The sequence below is a fragment of the Saccopteryx leptura genome, unplaced genomic scaffold (assembly GCF_036850995.1).
Source record: "Saccopteryx leptura isolate mSacLep1 unplaced genomic scaffold, mSacLep1_pri_phased_curated manual_scaffold_18, whole genome shotgun sequence".
Lineage (NCBI taxonomy): Eukaryota > Metazoa > Chordata > Mammalia > Chiroptera > Emballonuridae > Saccopteryx > Saccopteryx leptura.
In genome coordinates this window covers 316,018-335,032 of record NW_027095700.1, presented here as the reverse complement: position 1 = coordinate 335,032, position 19,015 = coordinate 316,018, and the positions used below count along the sequence as shown (strand labels likewise).

Below are 19,015 nucleotides of genomic sequence, written 5' to 3'. Positions count from 1 at the left end.
ACAAAGTGTGGAATAGTAAAAGGTTTTATTTAGTACAGCGCGCATCCCACCCGGCGAGGTTCCCTGGCCCTGAGGAAAGATGGAGGCCAGGGAAGTTGCAAGTGGTGACCCGCATGGGAGATATTTAAAAGGTCCCTAGGGTGGTCGAGCTAATATGACGTGAAATTTCACTGGCTGGCAGATGGTCACTGTTTTCCAAAGGGCTCCTGAGAAGCCTCTTTTGGCGCGCTTGGTTGTGGGCAGTCCTAGCCAAAGTTCCTGGGTCTGACCTTTCCCATTATCCACTGACCTTACAATATTAAATATGCACTGCAACTGAAAAACAAAATAAAATGATTCTGTGCAACAAGCTTTTTCAACTCTTTCTTAAACTTCTGCTATATGTGCTCACAGCATACTGCCTTTTCATATATCCATGCCTTTGCATTACACATATTCCATAAGACAAGACTGGAGTACCTTCTTTGTGGATCCCCAAAAAGTCTAGCAGGTACTCATCAGTACTCAAATCTATTCCTTATATATTTGTGTCCTCTTATTCTGTTTATTGCACAAGAGATTAAAATTCATTGTCAAAGAGAAGTCAAGTCAGGCTTCCCGAAATATACAAGTATTCGATGCAATCATTTATTTTTACCTATGTTAATTGTGACCTGTCTTCTGATAACTTCCTGAGAGAGTTGAGTCAATTTGGTAACATCCTTCAATAAAGTATTTTATTTTAAACTACAGCAAGTAAAAGAAATGAGGAGTCTGGTATCACGTTTAGTACCTATACCTTGCCACCATATATTCAGTTGTTTAGTTCTGAAAAATAAACAGGTTTTCTGTATGAAGAGTTTACTTCAGAAACAATCATAAGACTAATCAGTCCAAAAACCCTTTGTATTGTACGTGCAAAAGAGATGAGTACCATCCCTTCCATTCAGTAAGAAATCTGGAAAAGTTAGGGCAAAATTTTAGAATTAGCACCGACGAGAAAGTAAAAGTCTCTTACTGAATCTTTAACAAATATTTCTTCTAGAACTTGACAAGTAAACACTTTAAGCACACTTAATACTATAACTTTAAAATCAAATCCTCCAGGAGCTCCAGGTCCAACGGTCTCACACCCCCAGATCTAAGTCACAGACTTGACAACGTGCAGGTTTTTGCCGGCTCCCAGCAAACACGTTCTCGTGACAATACTGCACTACTTTTGGTAAATGTCTCCCAGGAGGCACTGTTATCCGCAAACCCGAGTTTACTCTGCCTTTTTTCATATTAAAACCTTACCAAGCTGGTGAGATCCTGATGAGAAGACGTGGCTTCCCCAAAGTCAAGATAGATTTAACCAACGCCATCTTGCCCACAGAAGCAGGAAGTCATCCTGAATGGTGCCTGACTGGACGCAGGCCCCCAGAGTGAGGAGTGAAGGGAGAGAGAAAAGGTGGAAAGAACTATCATCAGTGTAGCAGTCTTCACTGTGTGAACTTCTCAGGCTTGAGTTTGCTTGACACCTGCTAGTAGGTTGACTGATTTTTTTTTTCAGCTCTAGGTTATTTTGACATTTGATTATGCTGCATTCCCATCACCCAAAGTCCAGTTGTCTTCCATCACCTTCTAACTGGTTTTCTTTGTGCCCCTCCCCTCCCCCAACCTCCTCCCTCTCCTCCCCTCACCCTGTAACCCCCACACTCTTGTCCATGTCTCTGAGTCTCATTTTTATGTCCCACCTATGTATGGAATCATATAGTTCTTAGTTTTTTCTGATTTAATTATTTCGCTCAGTATAATGTTATCAAGATCCATCCATGTTGTTGTAAATGATCCGATGTCATCATTTCTTATGGCTGAGTAGTATTCCATAGTATATATGTACCAAAGATTTTTAATCCACTTGTCCTCTGATGGACACTTGGGCTGTTTCCAGATCTTCACTATTGTGAACAATGCTGCCATAAACATGGGGGTGCATTTCTTCTTTTCAAACAGTGCTATGGTGTTCTTGGGGTATATTCCTAACAGTGGGATAGCTGGGTCCAAAGGCAGTTCGATTTTTTTCTCAGGCTTGAGTTTGCTTGACACCTGTCAGCAGGTTGACTGACTTTTAAACAAAGTTTCTCTATCCTCAGACTTACTGATTTTTCATGCAGACAACATACTGGCAACCCCATGAAAGACCTCTCCCTGGGTGCATGATATAACTGACAGAATGCCGTTTGTGGTCTGAGAGAGATAAACCGTTTCCTTTCTTGGTGGGGATGGTTGTAACCTGGAAGCTTTATTTGGTGTGTTGAGAGTTTAGTGAGGAGAATTATTGTGAGGCTGGTGGTTGTGGCCATGCAGATTTGCACTGAATTCCAGTAGATGGTAAAGGAGCTGTGGCTACGGATAATGGTGGGCCATACCAATTTATGGGAGGCCTGCGAAGACAGGCAAGCAGAAAGAAAGCAAAAAGAAAGAAAGAAAGAAAGAAAGAAAGAAAGAAAGAAAGAAAGAAAGAAAGAAAGAAAGAAAGAAAGAAAGAAAGAAAGAAAGAAAGAAGGAAGGAAGGAAGGAAGGAAGGAAGGAAGGAAGGAAGGAAGGAAGGAAGGAAGGAAGGAAGGAAGAAAATATCTGTCTTTTACAGTAGAGCGACTGACGGCAAATATTACCGCCAGGCACCTTTTAATCCACCTTAATGGAGGGGCAACTCTAGCACTCATGAGCATCAGCACTGCAATAGCATTAATTATATTCATTATCCTTATTTTACTAACCATTTTAGAATTTGCTGTAGTTCTTATCCAGGCCTACGTCTTCACACACCTGGTCAGCCTCTGCCTACACGATAATGCCTAATGACCCACCAAACCCATGTGTACCACATAGTAAATCCCAGCCCCTGACCCCTCACAGGAGACCTTTCTGCACTATTACTAACATCAGGACTAATTATATGATTCTACTTTAACTCAATATCCCTTTTACTACTGGGGCCTAACAGCTAATCTAACAATATATTGATAACACAATGTTGTCCGAGAGGGTACATTTCAAGGTCACCACACACCAGTGGTTCAAAAGGGACTTTGTTATGGAATAATCTTCTTTATTATTTCAGAAGTATTTTTTTTCACAGGATTCTTCTGAGCCTTCTACCACTCAAGTCTTGCCTGTTACATCCTGGCGAGATAGGCCACAGCAGACACAAAGTAAATTTTATACGTTTTATTGCAAACCTGCACAGGGACTGCAGGCAACCCACACAAGGGAGCACTGCAGCCCCCCAAACCTGCACAGGGACTGTAGGTAACCCACACAGGGAAAATTGCAGCCCCCCGAACCTTCACAGGGATGCAGGTAACCCACACCTCTGAAGAGACTGGAGCACTGCAGCCCCCCAAACCTGCGCAGGGATTGCAGGCAACCCACGCCTCTGAAGAGACTGGGGCACTGTAGCCCCCCAACCTGTGCAGGGACTGCAGGCAACCCACACAAGGGAGCACTGCAGCCCCCCAAACCTGCGCAGGGAATACAGGCAACCCACGCCTCCGAAGAGACTGGAGCACTGCAGCCATGAGCTTCTAAAATGGCTCCTTTTTATAGGGTGGCTATCTAGGATGAGCAAGCATCATACAGAAGCTGATGTGGCTGTTAGTCATTGGCTAGGGAGGTCGTGCGCAGTTACAGGGGGGGTATTACTCAGTGGAGAATTTCAAACATAAACTTCTGATAAGGGTCTCTGACTCAATGTAGGATGTTGCTGAACTCCTTGTTCTCAGTGTCACAGGGACCTTGTACACTCTTGGCAGCCCCAGCATGTCAGTACTCCCTGAATCTAACATTCCCCCATCTCTTTTGGGCATAAATCAAATCCTTGATTCTTCATCAGTGGGGAGAATGGTATAAGGCTGGGGCTCATGAGAATTTTCTACTTTAGCTGTAGCTATAAGCTAATTAGGTCAGGGGTCCTCCCTAGTATGTGCTGGCATGCTGATAGTGTGCCCTTAGTACTACAAGCTTTACGGACTAATTTCTTTCTGCCTTGTATTTTTCTTCTCTGTACTAACTTCTTACAACTTGCACAAACCTTCTGCAAATTACATAAACCTTCAACTTTTATGCACTTTCTTATCCAGAAATAACTGGCCTTCATAACAACTTGCTTTTCCTTTTCTTTTCAAAAGTACCTCTACACCTTATACCTTCTATTATCAAAACCATACAATTCCTTTCTAATTTATCAGAATTCTTAATTCCTAAAAACCTTAACCTTCAGCAAAGACTAAGTTAGTACTAAGTAATCCTCTTTTAAAGATTGCTTTTTGGAGGTGTCCTTTTCATAAGTAGCCTATTGGACAAATGACCAATATTCACAGATTATTCTATAGTGGTAGCTATGAGCACATACATAACTTTCATTTACCTTATAGCTTCTCTCTCAGCCAAAGGACTTACACCCCCCTTTCTGTATGACTCATAGCAGTACATGCATAAAACCTTAAGATGACTTACTTGGCTTTCCTTTACCTTAGTTTCCCTCCCTACCCAAAGTCTCCATGCGTGGACCAGTTAACTTCTGGTTTGTGGCTGAAGCAGGGCATGCTGTCCTTCTCAGGGTCAGCTTACAAGGATTGGTGGGGTCAGTCTTCGCTGTCCACAAAGGTGTCTCTGTTGGGACTGCAAGCTTCAGCTGGCTGCGGTGGACCCAGGTGGGTATGCCTTCTACCTTGGCAGTAGTGGGAGTTGTCAGGATCATGGTGTCTGGACCCGTCTAGGTGGGAGTCAGTCCTTGGGTGATGTACTGCTAGAAGTGCCTCTTGGACAGTCTTTGAACAGTTTTCTCAGTAACCTATAAAACCTGTAAGTACTTAGGGAAAGGGTGTTACATTTCTACACTTTGCAGTTAGAGTTTAAATCCTAGTGACTACTGCTTCTAGCTGGAATTAGCAGCAGGTCCCAGCCTATAATAGGCATGGGGCATTGAGATAAGAGAAATAAAGGAGATACTAAACATAAAGCAATAAAACCAGACTGTCAATACCCACAGTAGAGATCTTTGAGGGATAAATAAAACTTAAATATTCAAGCAAGGCATAGTAGATGGCCCTTGTGTTATTAGCTTATCTGCTACTTGGAAGAAATACCTTAGGCTCGTGAACGATGTCCTTGGGCCTTCAGTGGCAATTCCCAGCATGCTGGGCAAGGTCAGGTCACAGGTAGCTGGAGCAGGGCTAGAAGAGACTGAACCCTCCCTCCATGGAGCAAGGGGGCAGCTTACCTTCTCATGTCCCTCTTTCCACAGCACAGACGTGTCCCTTGATGGGGCCGGGAAGCCTGGCAGGCTTCAGTTCAATGACCTTTGTTTCCACTCTGGAGCAGGGCCTTGATGAAATGCTATGAAGCAAGCCCCTTAGGGCACTGGAGCCAAAAGTTGGTATTTCTTGACTTCTTTTGGGCCTTATTTGCCTTTTCTGTTACTTCCTTGGTTGTTATAGACCTTAAAAGCCATGCTCAGAAGATCTCACTGAGGGGCTTGACTAAGAGAGCAAAATTGGGAACACAACAACAGATCCTTGGTACAAAAAGGAAGTCTTTGTACTTGACAGACTATAAAATTCTATTATGGCTAAAGCAGTGGGTTTAGAAGGGGCCCTATTCCCTAAATCTTCTCCTCGGGTATGGCTCCAGATAGGAGGCGGGGATTCCCCGGAGCCAAAGCAGAGGAGGGCAGGGGGCTGTAGCAAGGTGATGATAACCTCTAGCTTACTGCACTGTTATCTTTTGCCTGACCAAGCAGTGGCTCAGCCCTTGAGCTGGTGCCCAAGGGGGAGGGGAAAGTGACTGAAACTGTGAGAGGAGCCTGCCGCTTCTTCTGCAGCCAGCTGCAGCCTGGCTGCCTTTTCTTTCTCTACCTCTGCTGCTATACTGGGCTGCATACTCACCGTGCCACCTGCCTGCAGGTGGGTGCTGGTGATAGTATGCTAGACTCTCTATGTTTTCTATGGGTCTAGCAATCCTTGGTTTTGCCAGTCTGCTCTTAAGTTGGCCATTCCAGTAGCAGACAAACAAACCAAATATGCACACAAAACAAACAAAACTTCTACAAATATGCACACAAAACAAACAAAACTTCTAAACCAAAACCAAAGGGAGAAGGCAGCGTCCTGCATTCCCCGACCAACCGGGTGGGGAGAAATCAGGTGGCATCCCGCCTGCTCCACTACACCCTTTTCTAACCAGAGCTCTGTTTCCAAATATTCAAAGAGGAAGCTTAACCAAAACCAAAGGGAGAAGGCAGCGTCCTGCGTTCCCTGACCAACCAGGTGGGGAGAAATCAGGTGACGTCCCACCTGCTCTACTACACCCTTTTCTAACCAGAGCTCTGTTTCCAAATATTCAAAGAGGAAGCTTCCTTACCAAACAGTCTCAAGACTCCAAAGGTTTCAAATCAGCCAAATTCAGTTTCCAAATGGCAACTGCCGGAGGCTGGCCAGCTACCAACGTCTGCGGCAGCCCACTCCATGAGGAGGGGTCTTACATGGCCAATCTCGCTGGGGCCTCCATTTGTTACATCCTGGCGAGATAGGCCACAGCAGACACAAAGTAAATTTTATACGTTTTATTGCAAACCTGCACAGGGACTGCAGGCAACCCACACAAGGGAGCACTGCAGCCCCCCAAACCTGCATAGGGACTGCAGGTAACCCACACAGGGGAACATTGCAGCCCCCCAAACCTGCACAGGAATGCAGGTAACCCACACAGGGGAACACTGCAGCCCCCCAAACCTGCGCAGGGACTGCAGGCAACCCACACCTCTGAAGAGACTGGAGCACTGCAGCCCCCCAAACCTGCACAGGGACTGCAGGCAACCCACACAAGGGAGCACTGCAGCCCCCAAACCTGTGCAGGGATGCAGGTAACCCACACAGGGGAACACTGCAGCCCCCCAAACCTGCGCAGGGACTGCAGGCAACCCATGCCTCTGAAGAGACTGGAGCACTGCAGCCCCCCAAACCTGCGCAGGGACTGCAGGCAACCCACGCCTCCGAAGAGACTGGAGCACTGCAGCCACGAGCTTCTAAAATGGCTCCTTTTTATAGGGTGGCTATCTAGGATGAGCAAGCATCATACAGAAGCTGATGTGGCTGTTAGTCATTGGCTAGGGAGGTCATGTGCAGTTACAGGGGGGGTATTACTCAGTGGAGAATTTCAAACATAAACTTCTGATAAGGGTCTCTGACTCAATGTAGGATGTTGCTGAACTCTTTGTTCTCAGTGTCACAGGGACCTTGTACACTCTTGGCAGCCCCAGCATGTCAGTACTCCCTGAAGCTAACATTGCCCCCACTCCTGAATTAGGTGGGTACTGACCTCCCACAGGCATCACCCCCCTAAACCTCTTACATGTCCCCCTACTAAACACATCCATCCTACTAGCCTCTGGCATGTCAATTACCTGAGCCCACCATAGCCTAATAGAAGGTAATCACAAACATATAATTCAAGGCCTATTTATTACAATTTGCTTGGGCCTATACTTTACACTGCTTCAAGCTTCTGAATATTACGAAACCTCTTTTACCATTTCTTATGGAGTCTACGGCTCCACATTCTTTATGGCCACTAGATTCCATGGACTACATGTAATTATTGGCTCCACCTTCTTAATTGTGTGCTTACTACAACAGTTAAAATTCCACTTCACATTGACCCACCATTTTGGATTCGAAGCCGCAGCTTGATACTGACATTTTGTTGATGTAGTTTGACTCTTACTATATGTCTTATCTACTGATGAGGTTCTTACTCTTTTAGTATTAATCAGTACAACTAACTTCCAATCAGTTAGATTTAGTGATAAGTCTGAAAAAGACTAATTAACATACTTATCTCCATCTCTATTAACACCCTACTAGCAACCCTACTAGTAATTATTGCATTCTGACTCTCCCAGACCAACACATATGCAGAAAAATCCAGCCCCTATGAATGCGGATTTGATCCTATGGGGTCAGCGCGTCTTCCTTTCTCCATAAAATTTTTCCTAATGGCTATTACCTTCTTATTGTTTGACCTAGAAATTGTCCTTCTCCTACCCCTCCCCTGAGCGACCCAGACCAACAACCTCCTCACCATACTCATCATATCCCTATTTCTCATCTCCCTACTAGCCATTAGCCTGTCTTACAAATGATTGCAGGAGGGACTAGAATGAGCAGAGTAATGATAGTTAGTTTAAAATAAAATAAGTGATTTCGACTCACTAGACTATGGCCCCACCCATAACTATTAAATGTCCTTGACCTATATAAACACAATATTAGCCTTCACAACTACCCTAGTTGGCCAATTAATATACCACTCCCACATAATATCCTCACTACTATGCCTAGAAGGCATGATCTTATCACTATTTGTAATAATCGCTATGACAATTCTAAACTCCCACCTAACTCCCAGCCCTGGGATTGTCTCTATTAGTCATAGTATCCAAAACCTACGGTGTTGACCATGTACAAAACCTAAACTTGCTACAGTGCTAAAAATCATTATATCAACAATTATATTTATTCCCCTTACATGACTATCCAAAACTAACATAATGTGAATTAATACAACAATATGTGGCCTATTGATTAGCCTACTGTGCCTACCCCTGATCAACAATTCAGCGATAACACCCTAAACCTCTCCCTAATATTTTTCTCTGACTCCTCCTCCTAACAACATGGCTTCTACCCCTGATAATTATTGCCAGCCAGTTCCACCTGACAAAAGAATCTGCAACACGGAAAAAATTCTGTTACTATACTCATTCTATTGCAAACATTCTTAATCACAACTTTTACAGCCACAGAATTAATTCTATTTTATATTTTATTCGAGGCCACCCTAGTACCAACCCTCATTATCATCACCCGCTGAGGTGGACAAGCAGAATGTCTCAATGCCGGACTTTATTTTCTATTCTACACCCTAGTAGCCTCCCTCCCCCTGCTAGTAGCACTCACATACATCCAAAACACCACAGTATTGCTGAACTTCCTACTATTACAATACTGAACCAACCCCCTACAAAACTCCTAAGGCAATTCTTTCCTGTGATTGGCCTGCATATTGGCATTTATAGTAAAAATACCCCTCTATGAACTCCACCTCTGACTCCCCAAAGCACATGTAGGGGCTCCTATTGCAGGGTCTATAGTACTTGCCACAGTCATATTAAAGCTAGGGAGTTACAGGATATTGTGAATCACAGCCCTCCTTAGCCCACTTACAAGTAATATGGCATACCCATTTATGATACTCTCTCTATGAGGCATAATTATAACAAGCTCAATCTGCTTACATCAAACAGACCTGAAATCACTAATTGCCTGCTCATCAGTAAGTCATATGGCCCTAGTAGTCATAGCAATTCTCAGCCAATCCCCATAAAGCTACATAGGGGCCACCGCTCTAATAATCACCCACGGATTAACTTCCTGTATACTATTTTGCCTGGCCAATTCCAATTATGAACGAATTCTCAGCCAAACTATAATTTTAGCACGCGGCCTACAGACCATCTTATCCCTTATGGCCTCTTGATGACTCCTAGCAAGCCTCACTAACCTAGCCCTCCCTCCTACTATCAACTTAATCGGAGAGCTATTCGTAGTTATAGCAACATTCTCTTGATCGAACATATCCATTATCCTTATAGGACTAAACATTATTATTACCGCCCTCTACTTCCTATACATACTAATCATAACTCACAGGGCAAGCACACCACATCACCAACATCAAGCCCAACTACAAACGAGAAAATACACTTATAGTAATACACCTAATGCCCCTAATCCTCCTATCAATCATACCAAAAGTCATTTTGGGTACCCTGTACTGTAAATATAGTTTAATAAAAACCCTAGATTGTGAATCTAGTAATAGGGTCTAAACCCCCTTATTTACCGAAGAAGTATGCAAGAACTGCTAACTCATGCCACCGCGCCTAAAGCCACAGCTTTTTCAAGCTTTTAAAGGATAGTAGTTATCAGTTGGTCTTAGGAGCCAAAAAATTGGTGCAACTCCAAATAAAAGCAATAAATCTATTTAACATATCAATTGTACTCACACTGCTTCTATTAACTATACCAATTGTAGCAACAGCCCTCAATTTAGATAAAATACCAAACTACCCAAATTACATCAAGACCATAGTCTCATACTCCTTTGCAGCTAGCCTAATCCTGACCTTACTATTTATTAATTCTCACCAAGAAATAGTAATCTCAAACTGACATTGAATTATAATTCAAACAATCAAACTAACGCTGAGCTTCAAGTTCGACTATTTCTCAATACTATTTATGCCCATAGGATTATTCATCACCTGGTCTATTATAGAGTTCTCAATATGATATATACACTCAGACCCAAATCTTAACCACTTCTTTAAATATCTACTAATATTTTTAATTACAATAATAGTCCTAGTAACTGCCAACAACCTATTTCAACTTTTCATCAGCTGAGAGGGAGTGGGTATTATATCTTTCCTGCTTATCGGGTGGTGATATGGCCATACAGACACCAATACCACTGCCCTCCAAGCAATCCTATATAATTGGATTGGGGATACCAGATTCATCACTTCTGTAGCATGATTTAGAGCTAATACTAATACATGAGAGCTTCAACAGATCTTTGCACTAAATCTAGAGAACACAAACTTCCCACTAATGGCCCTACTCCTAGCTGCCACTGGAAAATCTGCCCAATTTGGACTCCACCAGTGACTCCCCTCTGCTGTAGAGGACCCCACACCTGTCTCTGCCCTATTATACTCGAGCAACATGGTTGTAGTAGGGGTGTTCCTACTAACCCAATTCTACCCCATAACAGAAAACAACAAACTGGTACAAACCATAATTTGATGCCTGGGAGCAATCACAACCCTATTTACAGCAGTCTGCGCCCTCACCCAAAATGATATAAAAAAAAATCATTGCTTTTTCCACCTCCAGTCAACTAGGCCTGCTAATAGTAACCATTGGGATCTATCAACCCCACCTAGTGTTCCTTCATATCTGCACACACGCATTCTTCAAAGCAATACTATTCATATGCTCCAGATCGATCATCCATAGCTTAGGTGATGAACAAGACATCTGAAAAATAGGGAGCCTATTCAAAACCCTGCCCTTTACCACTACCGCCTTAATTGTAGGAAGCCTTGCCTTAACAGGCACCCCCTTCCTAATGGGCTTCTATTCCAAAGACCTTATTATTGAGGCCGCCAACACCCCGTACACCAACGTCTGAGTCTTATTGATAACCCTCCTAGCCACCTCCCTCACAGCTGTCTACAGTACCTGAATCATTTTCTTTGCACTCTTGGGACAGCCATGATTCCCCCCTCTTATTTTAATTAATGAAGACAATCCACTCCTGATTAACTCTATTAAACGCCTACTAATTGGAAGCATTTTTGCAGGATTCCTACTATCAAACAACATCTCCCCAACCACCATCCCAAAAATAAACTATACCCCCCTACCTAAAGCTCACAGCCCTAGGAGTGACCCTAATAGGATTTATAATAGCCCTAGAACTAAACCAAATCACCTATAACCTAAAATTCAACAAACCATCAAACATATTCAAATTTTCCAACCTATTAGGTTATTTCCCCACCATTATACACAGACTCCAACCACTAATAGGCCTCACAATGAGCCAGAAATCTGTCTTCCTCCTATTGGACCAAATCTGACTAGAAATACTATTACCAAAGTCAATCTCAAACATACATATAAAATTCTCCACCTCAGTATCTAATCAAAAAGGCCTCGTCAAACTATATTTCCTCTCATTCCTCATCACCCTCTCACCATGCTCATATTTAATTTCCATGAGTAATCTCCATAATCACCACAACCCCAATAAGCAAAGACCACCCTTAATTACCACCAACCAAGTCCCATAACTATACAACCCTGCAACACCCATAATCTCTTTACTAAAAAATCCAGTATCACCTGTATCATAAATTACTCAATCCCCCATGTCATTGAACTTTAAACTTACCTCCAACTCAATGCCTCACTCTCAATCACACTAATAACTAACCCCACCTCCATAAGCAGGCCCACAATAAAAGAACCTAGAACCGTCTTATTAGACACATACACCTCCGGATACTGCTCGGTCGCCATAGCTGTAGTATAATCAAAAACTACCAACATTCCCCCTAAATAAATAAAAAATACCATAAGGCCTATAAAAGGCCCACCAAAACTAATTACAATACCAAAACTCACCCCACCACTGACAATCAACCCCAACCCACCATAAATTGGTGAGGACTTGGAAGAAAACCCCACAAACCCAACTACAAAAATGATACTTAAAATAAATGCAATGTATGTCATCATAATTCCTACATGGCCTCTATCCATGACCTATGACATGAAAAAATCACCATTGTACTTTAACTATAAGAATAATGACCAACATCCACAAATCCCACCCACTCTTTAAAATCATCAATGACTCATTCATCAACCTCCCCGCACCCTCAAGTGTCTCCTCCTGATGAAACTTTGGATCTATCTTAGGAATCTGTCTAGCAGTACAAATTCTAAGAGGCCTATTCCTTGCCATACACTACACTTCCGACACTGCCACAGCATTTAACTCTGTAACACATATCTGCTGAGACGTAAATTACAGCTGACTTCTCCACTACCTCCATGCCAATGGTGCCTCCATATTCTTCATCTGCCTATACCTCCACGTGGGACAAGGCCTTAGAAGGTCAGTGGTTACATGGTAGGCCTGACCTGGTCATAACAAATCATGTGATTTTTTTTCTCATAACTCAGCAGGTCATGGGAGGTAGTCATATTCCTGGCATGTAGTTTCCCTAGTAAAAGGTTAAACTTTACCTTAAATAAGTCCTATTTATAGCATCCCTTTAAAATATCAGTTATTTTCTTTACCATATCCTCTCCAAAACATGCCTGGCAACATGGAAGCTCCTTAATGTTATTTGTTGACCATATACTATATCTGTACACTGTAAATGTTTTTTATTTATTTTTATTCAGCAAGAGCAGGGAAAGCAGAGACAGACTCCTACATGCACCTGGACTGGAATCTACCTTGAAGGCAATGATCTGCCAATCTGGGGCATTGCTTCATTGCTCAGCAACTGAGCTCTTCTTAGTGCCTTAGGCAGAGACCATGGAGCCATCCTCAGTGCCTGGGGAGAACTTGCTCAAACCAGTTAAGCCATGGCTGCAGGAGGGGGAGAGAAAGAGAGAGAGGGAGAAAGAGAGAGAGAGAGAAGCAATATGGGAGGGGGTAGAGAAGCAAATGGGGGCTTCTCCTCTGTGCCCTAACTGGGAATCGAACCTGTGAAATCTAAATTCCAGGCCAAAGCTCTACCACTGATCCAACCAGCCAGTGCCTATGAATGTTAACTATATTGGTCCCACAAATGTAAAAGAAGTGTTTCCCCATTTTACTTTTTATCCAATTTCAGATTTTTCTCCACTTTGCTTTCTTATTCTACCACTAATGGATTTCATGTAAACCTTACATTTTTCTCCTGTGCATCAAATAAGTTTGCAAATATGATGTATATGTTTGCTTGCTTATAGTTTGCATTGGGTGTGGGGGACAGGCTGTAAGCAGACAAGGTCCATGTAGTCTAAGGTTTAGTTTTAAGACTAAGCCTTTTACACCCTTTTAATACTAAGATCTTCTCAACACTAAGCTTTTCCCCACACCCTTGACTGTTGCATGTGTGGCGTCGTGCGCTCTTATGAAGAATCCCATTTATGCCTCAGATCAGTGACTTTGTATCAGAGACTTCCTTGTTTGTATATTGGTTTAAAGGTTTTGTTTTTACACTCTAAATCAGGGCAGACCAGTGGCTCACTCTCTCTTGGTTCTTGAAATTAGCATTGCAGAGGAAAAGCAGCCAATATGGTGGAGTGCTAAAGGAGAAACCAGTTTGTGCAGAGTTTGTGCAGAGAGAAGTGTTGGAATCCATGGGGAGTTCTAAAAGACCAGAGTAACAGGCTTTATTGAAAGGAAGAAAGAAACTCTACCGGGCACTTCTCTGGGGAGAGCACCCATTACAGACTAGGGGCAATTTTTATAGTGTTTTGGAGAGCCTGGAGGGGGGGTACTGAGTCAAAAGTTCTGGTATGTCCTCCTTGAAAGGCTTGCCAGCTTCTTGGAATTCCTCTGCCTCAGGGGCAATATAGTCCAGTAAGGGTGAGGTCTGACAAATAAGTGGAACATCAAGAGGGCAGTTTGGAATTCATGTATTTATTATTTCTCAACTCTGTGGTTACATATAAAAGAAAGGCAGTTATTAATTTTATAATATATGGTGAGGGTTGATGAGGAGAAAGAAGAGAAAAAATTGGAAAATTATTGCTTCTTCTGGAGAGAACTCAAGAAGGGAACCTTGCCAAGACAAGTCCCCATCCAGTTAAGGAGGTCATCAATTTCCATGCTGTGAGGTCTGAACCAGGCGATGTCCTCGAAAACCTGAGTGAGGAAGTAAAAAAATTTTGCAAGGTAATAATCGTGAATTCCTTGCTGTGAGTGCCAAGTGGACAGAGTGACATGGTGATACATGGTCTCCTGGATGAGTCTTATGAGACATGCTGGTCTGGTTCCTCTTGAATGGGAGAATATGTGGAGATTTTTAGAGACAGGGAACCTGTTGGTCTAAGTTTTTAGAAGGGCTGAATATGTGTGGTTTAAAAGGAGGGGGGTTTGGAGAACATTCAGAAGGGAACTTCTTGGGCTGAGGGGTGGCTTCTTCCTGCTGTCATTCCTACCTATTTGATATTTCCCTCGTGAAGTTCTCCTTGGGGTACTGAGGAATAAAGGTGTAGGAGCATTTGATTGTAGGTCATCCTAAAGATTTCTCTCATCTGGGCCTGTAGGAACTTGATAAAGAAGGGGGCAAGCATTCAAATTAGGCACAGAATTAGGATTGGTCCTATAATTGGTGCTAGCATGCAGAACAAGGGGTTTTGCCACCATTGTTCGGAGTAGGGGTAAGTACTGGCCTGGCCACTGCAGATTCGTTCTTGAAGTTTTCGGAGAGAGTTGATATTCTCCTTGACCAGGCCAGACTCGTTAATATAGTAGTAACACTGTTCCTGTAAAAAGAGGCAAGTACTGCCATTCTCTGCTGTTAGTAGATCTTTGCCCTCTGGTTTTGTAGGGCGACCTGAGCTAGAGAGGTAAGTTGCCTCTGGATGGAGGCTAGAGAGATGACTGAATTATCAAGGGCCTGTTCCAGGTCTGCCTTTAGTTGGTTAGTAGTCCATATACTATGGCTTAAGCCAGCCCCACCTATCCCTACAGGCATTATAGAGATGGCAAGGGTAAGGCCAAGGAGGACTGGGAGGAAGGCAGCCCGTTTATTCCTGCTTGTTCTCAGCTGGTTTGAAAATTCTTCCTCTGCATAATATGTTAGTTGTAGCGCAACTACTACTGGGACACAAGAGAGGGGGGAAGAGGTGTTTAAGGTTTTTAGAATGGTTCCATTGCACCAGAAATGAGTTCCATTAGGGCTGGTTAGAGAAGTTTTGATTGGGATAGTCTTATTACATAACGGGATAGGCTGATAGGTGTAGCAAATTGAGAGGGTTGAGGTGGGGTCTTTTTGGAAGAGAGGAACTTCAGAAAGAGGAAAAGGGTCTAGATTTTTGGTGATGTTGAGTGGATAGGGTAAAGGAACCACAGTGATGGGAGGCTTATTAAGGAAGATGCAGAGAAAGCAGTGAGAAATGTTATATACAGAAGTGAGGTTGAGAACTTGAGTGCCCTATTTGATGAGTCCTAGCCAAAAAGGTTGAGAGTAGGGATTAGATGCTTGAGTTTTAAGGTCATCCTCATAGGTAAGGATAGAATTGGTTAATTCTTCAAGAACCTTGGAGGGGGTTTTCCTTACCCATTTTTTTTTTTTACAGAGACAGAGTCATACAGAGGGATAGACAGACAGGAACGTAGATAGATGAGAAGCATCAATCATCAGTTTTTCATTGCAACACCTTAGTTGTTCATTGATTGCTTTCTTATATATGCCTTGACCGTGGGCTTCAGCAGACTGAGTAACCCCTTGCTCAAGTCAGCAACCTTAGGTCCAAGCTGGTGAGCTTTTCTCAAATCAGCTGAGCCTGCACTCAAGCTGACGACCTCGAGGTCTCGAACCTGGGTCCTCTGCATCCCAGTCCGATGCTCTATCCACTGTGCCACCACCTGGTCAGGCATCCTTACCCATTTTTGATATATTTTGAATTTTCTGTCCAAAGTTTGATGAATAGAGATACATTAAATATGGTTTTACCCACTTATTATCCCAGGGGTCCCAGATATCAAAGATCCAAGGATTAGAGGAGGTGGTCAACTGAAGAAAGAGACAATATTTAAAGAACTGACCATCAGTGCACTTACATTTACAAGTGGGTTTAGTTTGGAGATTAGGAATGCAGAGATAAGGAGGGCTATGTAGTGGGAGGGTGAAAGTTCTTCCATGGTAGATTAGGGACTACTGGATGGAGGGGAACTACCACCTCATTGATTAGGTGTAAGTCTTGTACAAGGCAATAATCCCCTGAAGGTTTTTGAATAGGAAGGTTGGGGGTATTGCAGGGAGAGTCCATGGGGATGAGTAAGACTGGTTTAAGAGGTGGGTCATTATTGGTTTAAGGCCTTAGAAACAGACACAGTTACACATTAAACAAAGATTTCAGATACACATTATGAATTAAGGAATTTAAATGAACGTGCTTTACTTGTTTCAATTAAAATTATACTAGAGGTATTTTCTGACAAACAAAGAGACAAAACAGATTATTCACTCATATAGCTCAATAGACAGTTCTGCTTTTTTAAGCTTTTTGAGATGGCAGGGAGTTGTCAGCATAGAGGGGAGAAAGAGAGAAAGCAGACGGATGGCCAGTGTGAGCAGCTGGATGGAAAAGAAGGAGGATAAGAATCTGCAGGAGGAGGAGGAGGTTGGGGTATTAGTGGTGGTGCCACATGGTCAGAGGAATCAAAAAGATTTAGAGCTCTGAGGAAAGGGGAGAGGATGAGGGGTAGTGGAAGGCACAGTCAGTCTCTGAGGAGGGGAAGGATGGGTCAAAGAAGAAAAAGAGACAGCTGAGGATGGTGGGGGGGGGATGGGTCAAAGAAGTAAAAGAGACAGCGCTTCCTATCTGTAAGGAGGGAGGAATTGTTTAAAAACACAGTGGAGAAGAAAGGGACTCCTGGCCAGCTGGGGAGGAGGAAGACTGGTATTTCCAGGTGAATGAGAAAACAGAATCCTGTGAAAGGAGGGGGCTTTCTGGAGGGAAGAGACTCGAGTGAAAGATTTGCAGAAGGACCAAAGAAGGGTCCCAAGAGAGGGGTGCCCTTGGGGGTCAGGCAAGAAGGGGAGAGATTTGGGAGTCCATAGAGAAGGAAAGATTAGAAGCAGAGGTTTTAGATGAGGTTTCTCTGGCCAAAAATGGCCTGTGTGTAGAATAAGTGGCACAGAAATTAAGGACAGGAGAGAAAGGAGAAGAAAAGCCTGCACATAAGGAATTTCTGATGCGTTCCCTGTCTGGTGGCAAAAGTTGTCAAGAACTCTTAGGCTATTTTAACAGTAGTAGAAACAACCTGACTAGGTGCCTAGACCTTTGAGAAAGTTCACAGATGCAGGCTTCTCAAAGTAGAAGTCTCCCTTTCTGAAACCCTGAGATTAACGTGTACCTCTAGGCAAAAGAGGAGAGATAGATACTGAAAGAATTTGTGAATGTTTTTGATTGTATTAACTTGAAAGTTTTAGTATTTTTTGTAAATTCCCTAGACCAGTGGTAGTCAACCTGGTCCCTATCGCCCACTTGTGGGTGTTCCAGCTTTCATGGTGGATGGTAGCAAAGCAACCAAAGTATAAATAAAAAAATTAATTTAACTATAGTAAGTTGTCTTATAAAGATTTATTCTGCCAAACTTAGCGAAATTTTGACACAAAGTACTTGGTAAGTAATTATTATTAGATGCTTTAACTTGCTGTAACTCTGCTTTATAAATCTTATAAAGTAAAGTTACTTCTCTACTTTAAAAATCACCATTACTGTGAAACCAGTCAATGGTTAGAAAATTTTACTACTAACAGAGATACAAAAATGGATAGTAGGTATAAACTATCCACTGCCCTAGACTACCCCTGCCCTAGACCAAATGTTAATCTTGTTAATGTAACATAAATCTTGTCCAATGTTAATCTTGTTAATGATTGTGTCATGCTGTTATGCCCCCCCAACTTGTATGTGATCAAAGGGTATATAACCAGCCTCTTAAATATACTCAGTGCACAGTTTGGGTCTGCACATGCCCCATGTCAGTCATATGCAGCCAGCATATTTACCAAATTTCCTCCTTCAATAAAACTCTTCAAAATGCATCTGGACTGGGTGTTTCTACCTGGATTTGATGAAGTGAGGTACAGTGCCTTTCAGAATCTGGGGTGCAGTACTTTACAACAAAAAGAAGGGGCAATCTAGAACTTCTAGGCTAATTTTCTAAAGCCCTTTCATATATATATATATATATATATATATATATATATATATATATATATATATATATATATATATATATTGTATCTGCATAAAGGTCACTCACACTGTTTCTCGATGTTTACATCCAAGAGACATTCACTCAGGGCTTGTAAATAAAGTTCCCCAATCCAGGTCATAGAGGGTTCAAGGTTAGAAGGATGATTCCATACATCTCTTATTTTGTTTCAGTAAAGATTAAAAGAGAAGATGGTTAGATAGTTGTAGTGGAAGGTAAAGAGCAAGTATAGAGAAAAAGAGGTTTTTAGGGATTTATGGTGTTTCAGTATTTTGAAAAAGTTCTTTAGCACACCTGGTTAGATGTTTCAAAGTATCCCAGGTGATGTTGGTTGCTCCCTGAGTGTTTGGGAGTGAGTTAGGTGTCCTTCTTTTCTGGTTTCATTTCCAGAGATGATTTATTA

General features: G+C 42.6%; 1 protein-coding gene and 1 long non-coding RNA gene across 3 annotated transcripts in view; both read right to left on the bottom strand.

Annotated features, from left to right (window-relative positions):
- The window catches only part of LOC136386874 (eukaryotic translation initiation factor 2 subunit 3B-like), a 78,104-nt gene extending 76,746 nt beyond the window's left edge, over positions 1-1,358 (bottom strand). Inside the window, 3 exon segments of the mRNA XM_066358000.1 lie at positions 638-701; positions 1,276-1,301; positions 1,304-1,358. Of these exon segments, the coding sequence (XP_066214097.1) occupies positions 638-701; positions 1,276-1,301; positions 1,304-1,343 (130 nt within the window). The 5' untranslated portion in view covers positions 1,344-1,358.
- Positions 1-5,370, bottom strand: part of LOC136386873 (uncharacterized) — a 265,786-nt gene extending 260,416 nt beyond the window's left edge. Inside the window, exons 1-3 of one of the 2 annotated variants that reach the window (XR_010748038.1) lie at positions 5,246-5,370; positions 4,495-4,738; positions 3,794-4,390 (exon numbers count right to left, since the gene is read on the bottom strand). This is a non-coding gene — a long non-coding RNA (uncharacterized lncRNA). Of the gene's footprint in view, positions 1-3,793; positions 4,391-4,494; positions 4,817-5,245 lie in introns of those variants that run through there. The other variant, XR_010748037.1, reaches the window with a different exon arrangement.
- Positions 5,371-19,015: the final 13,645 nt, after the last annotated feature.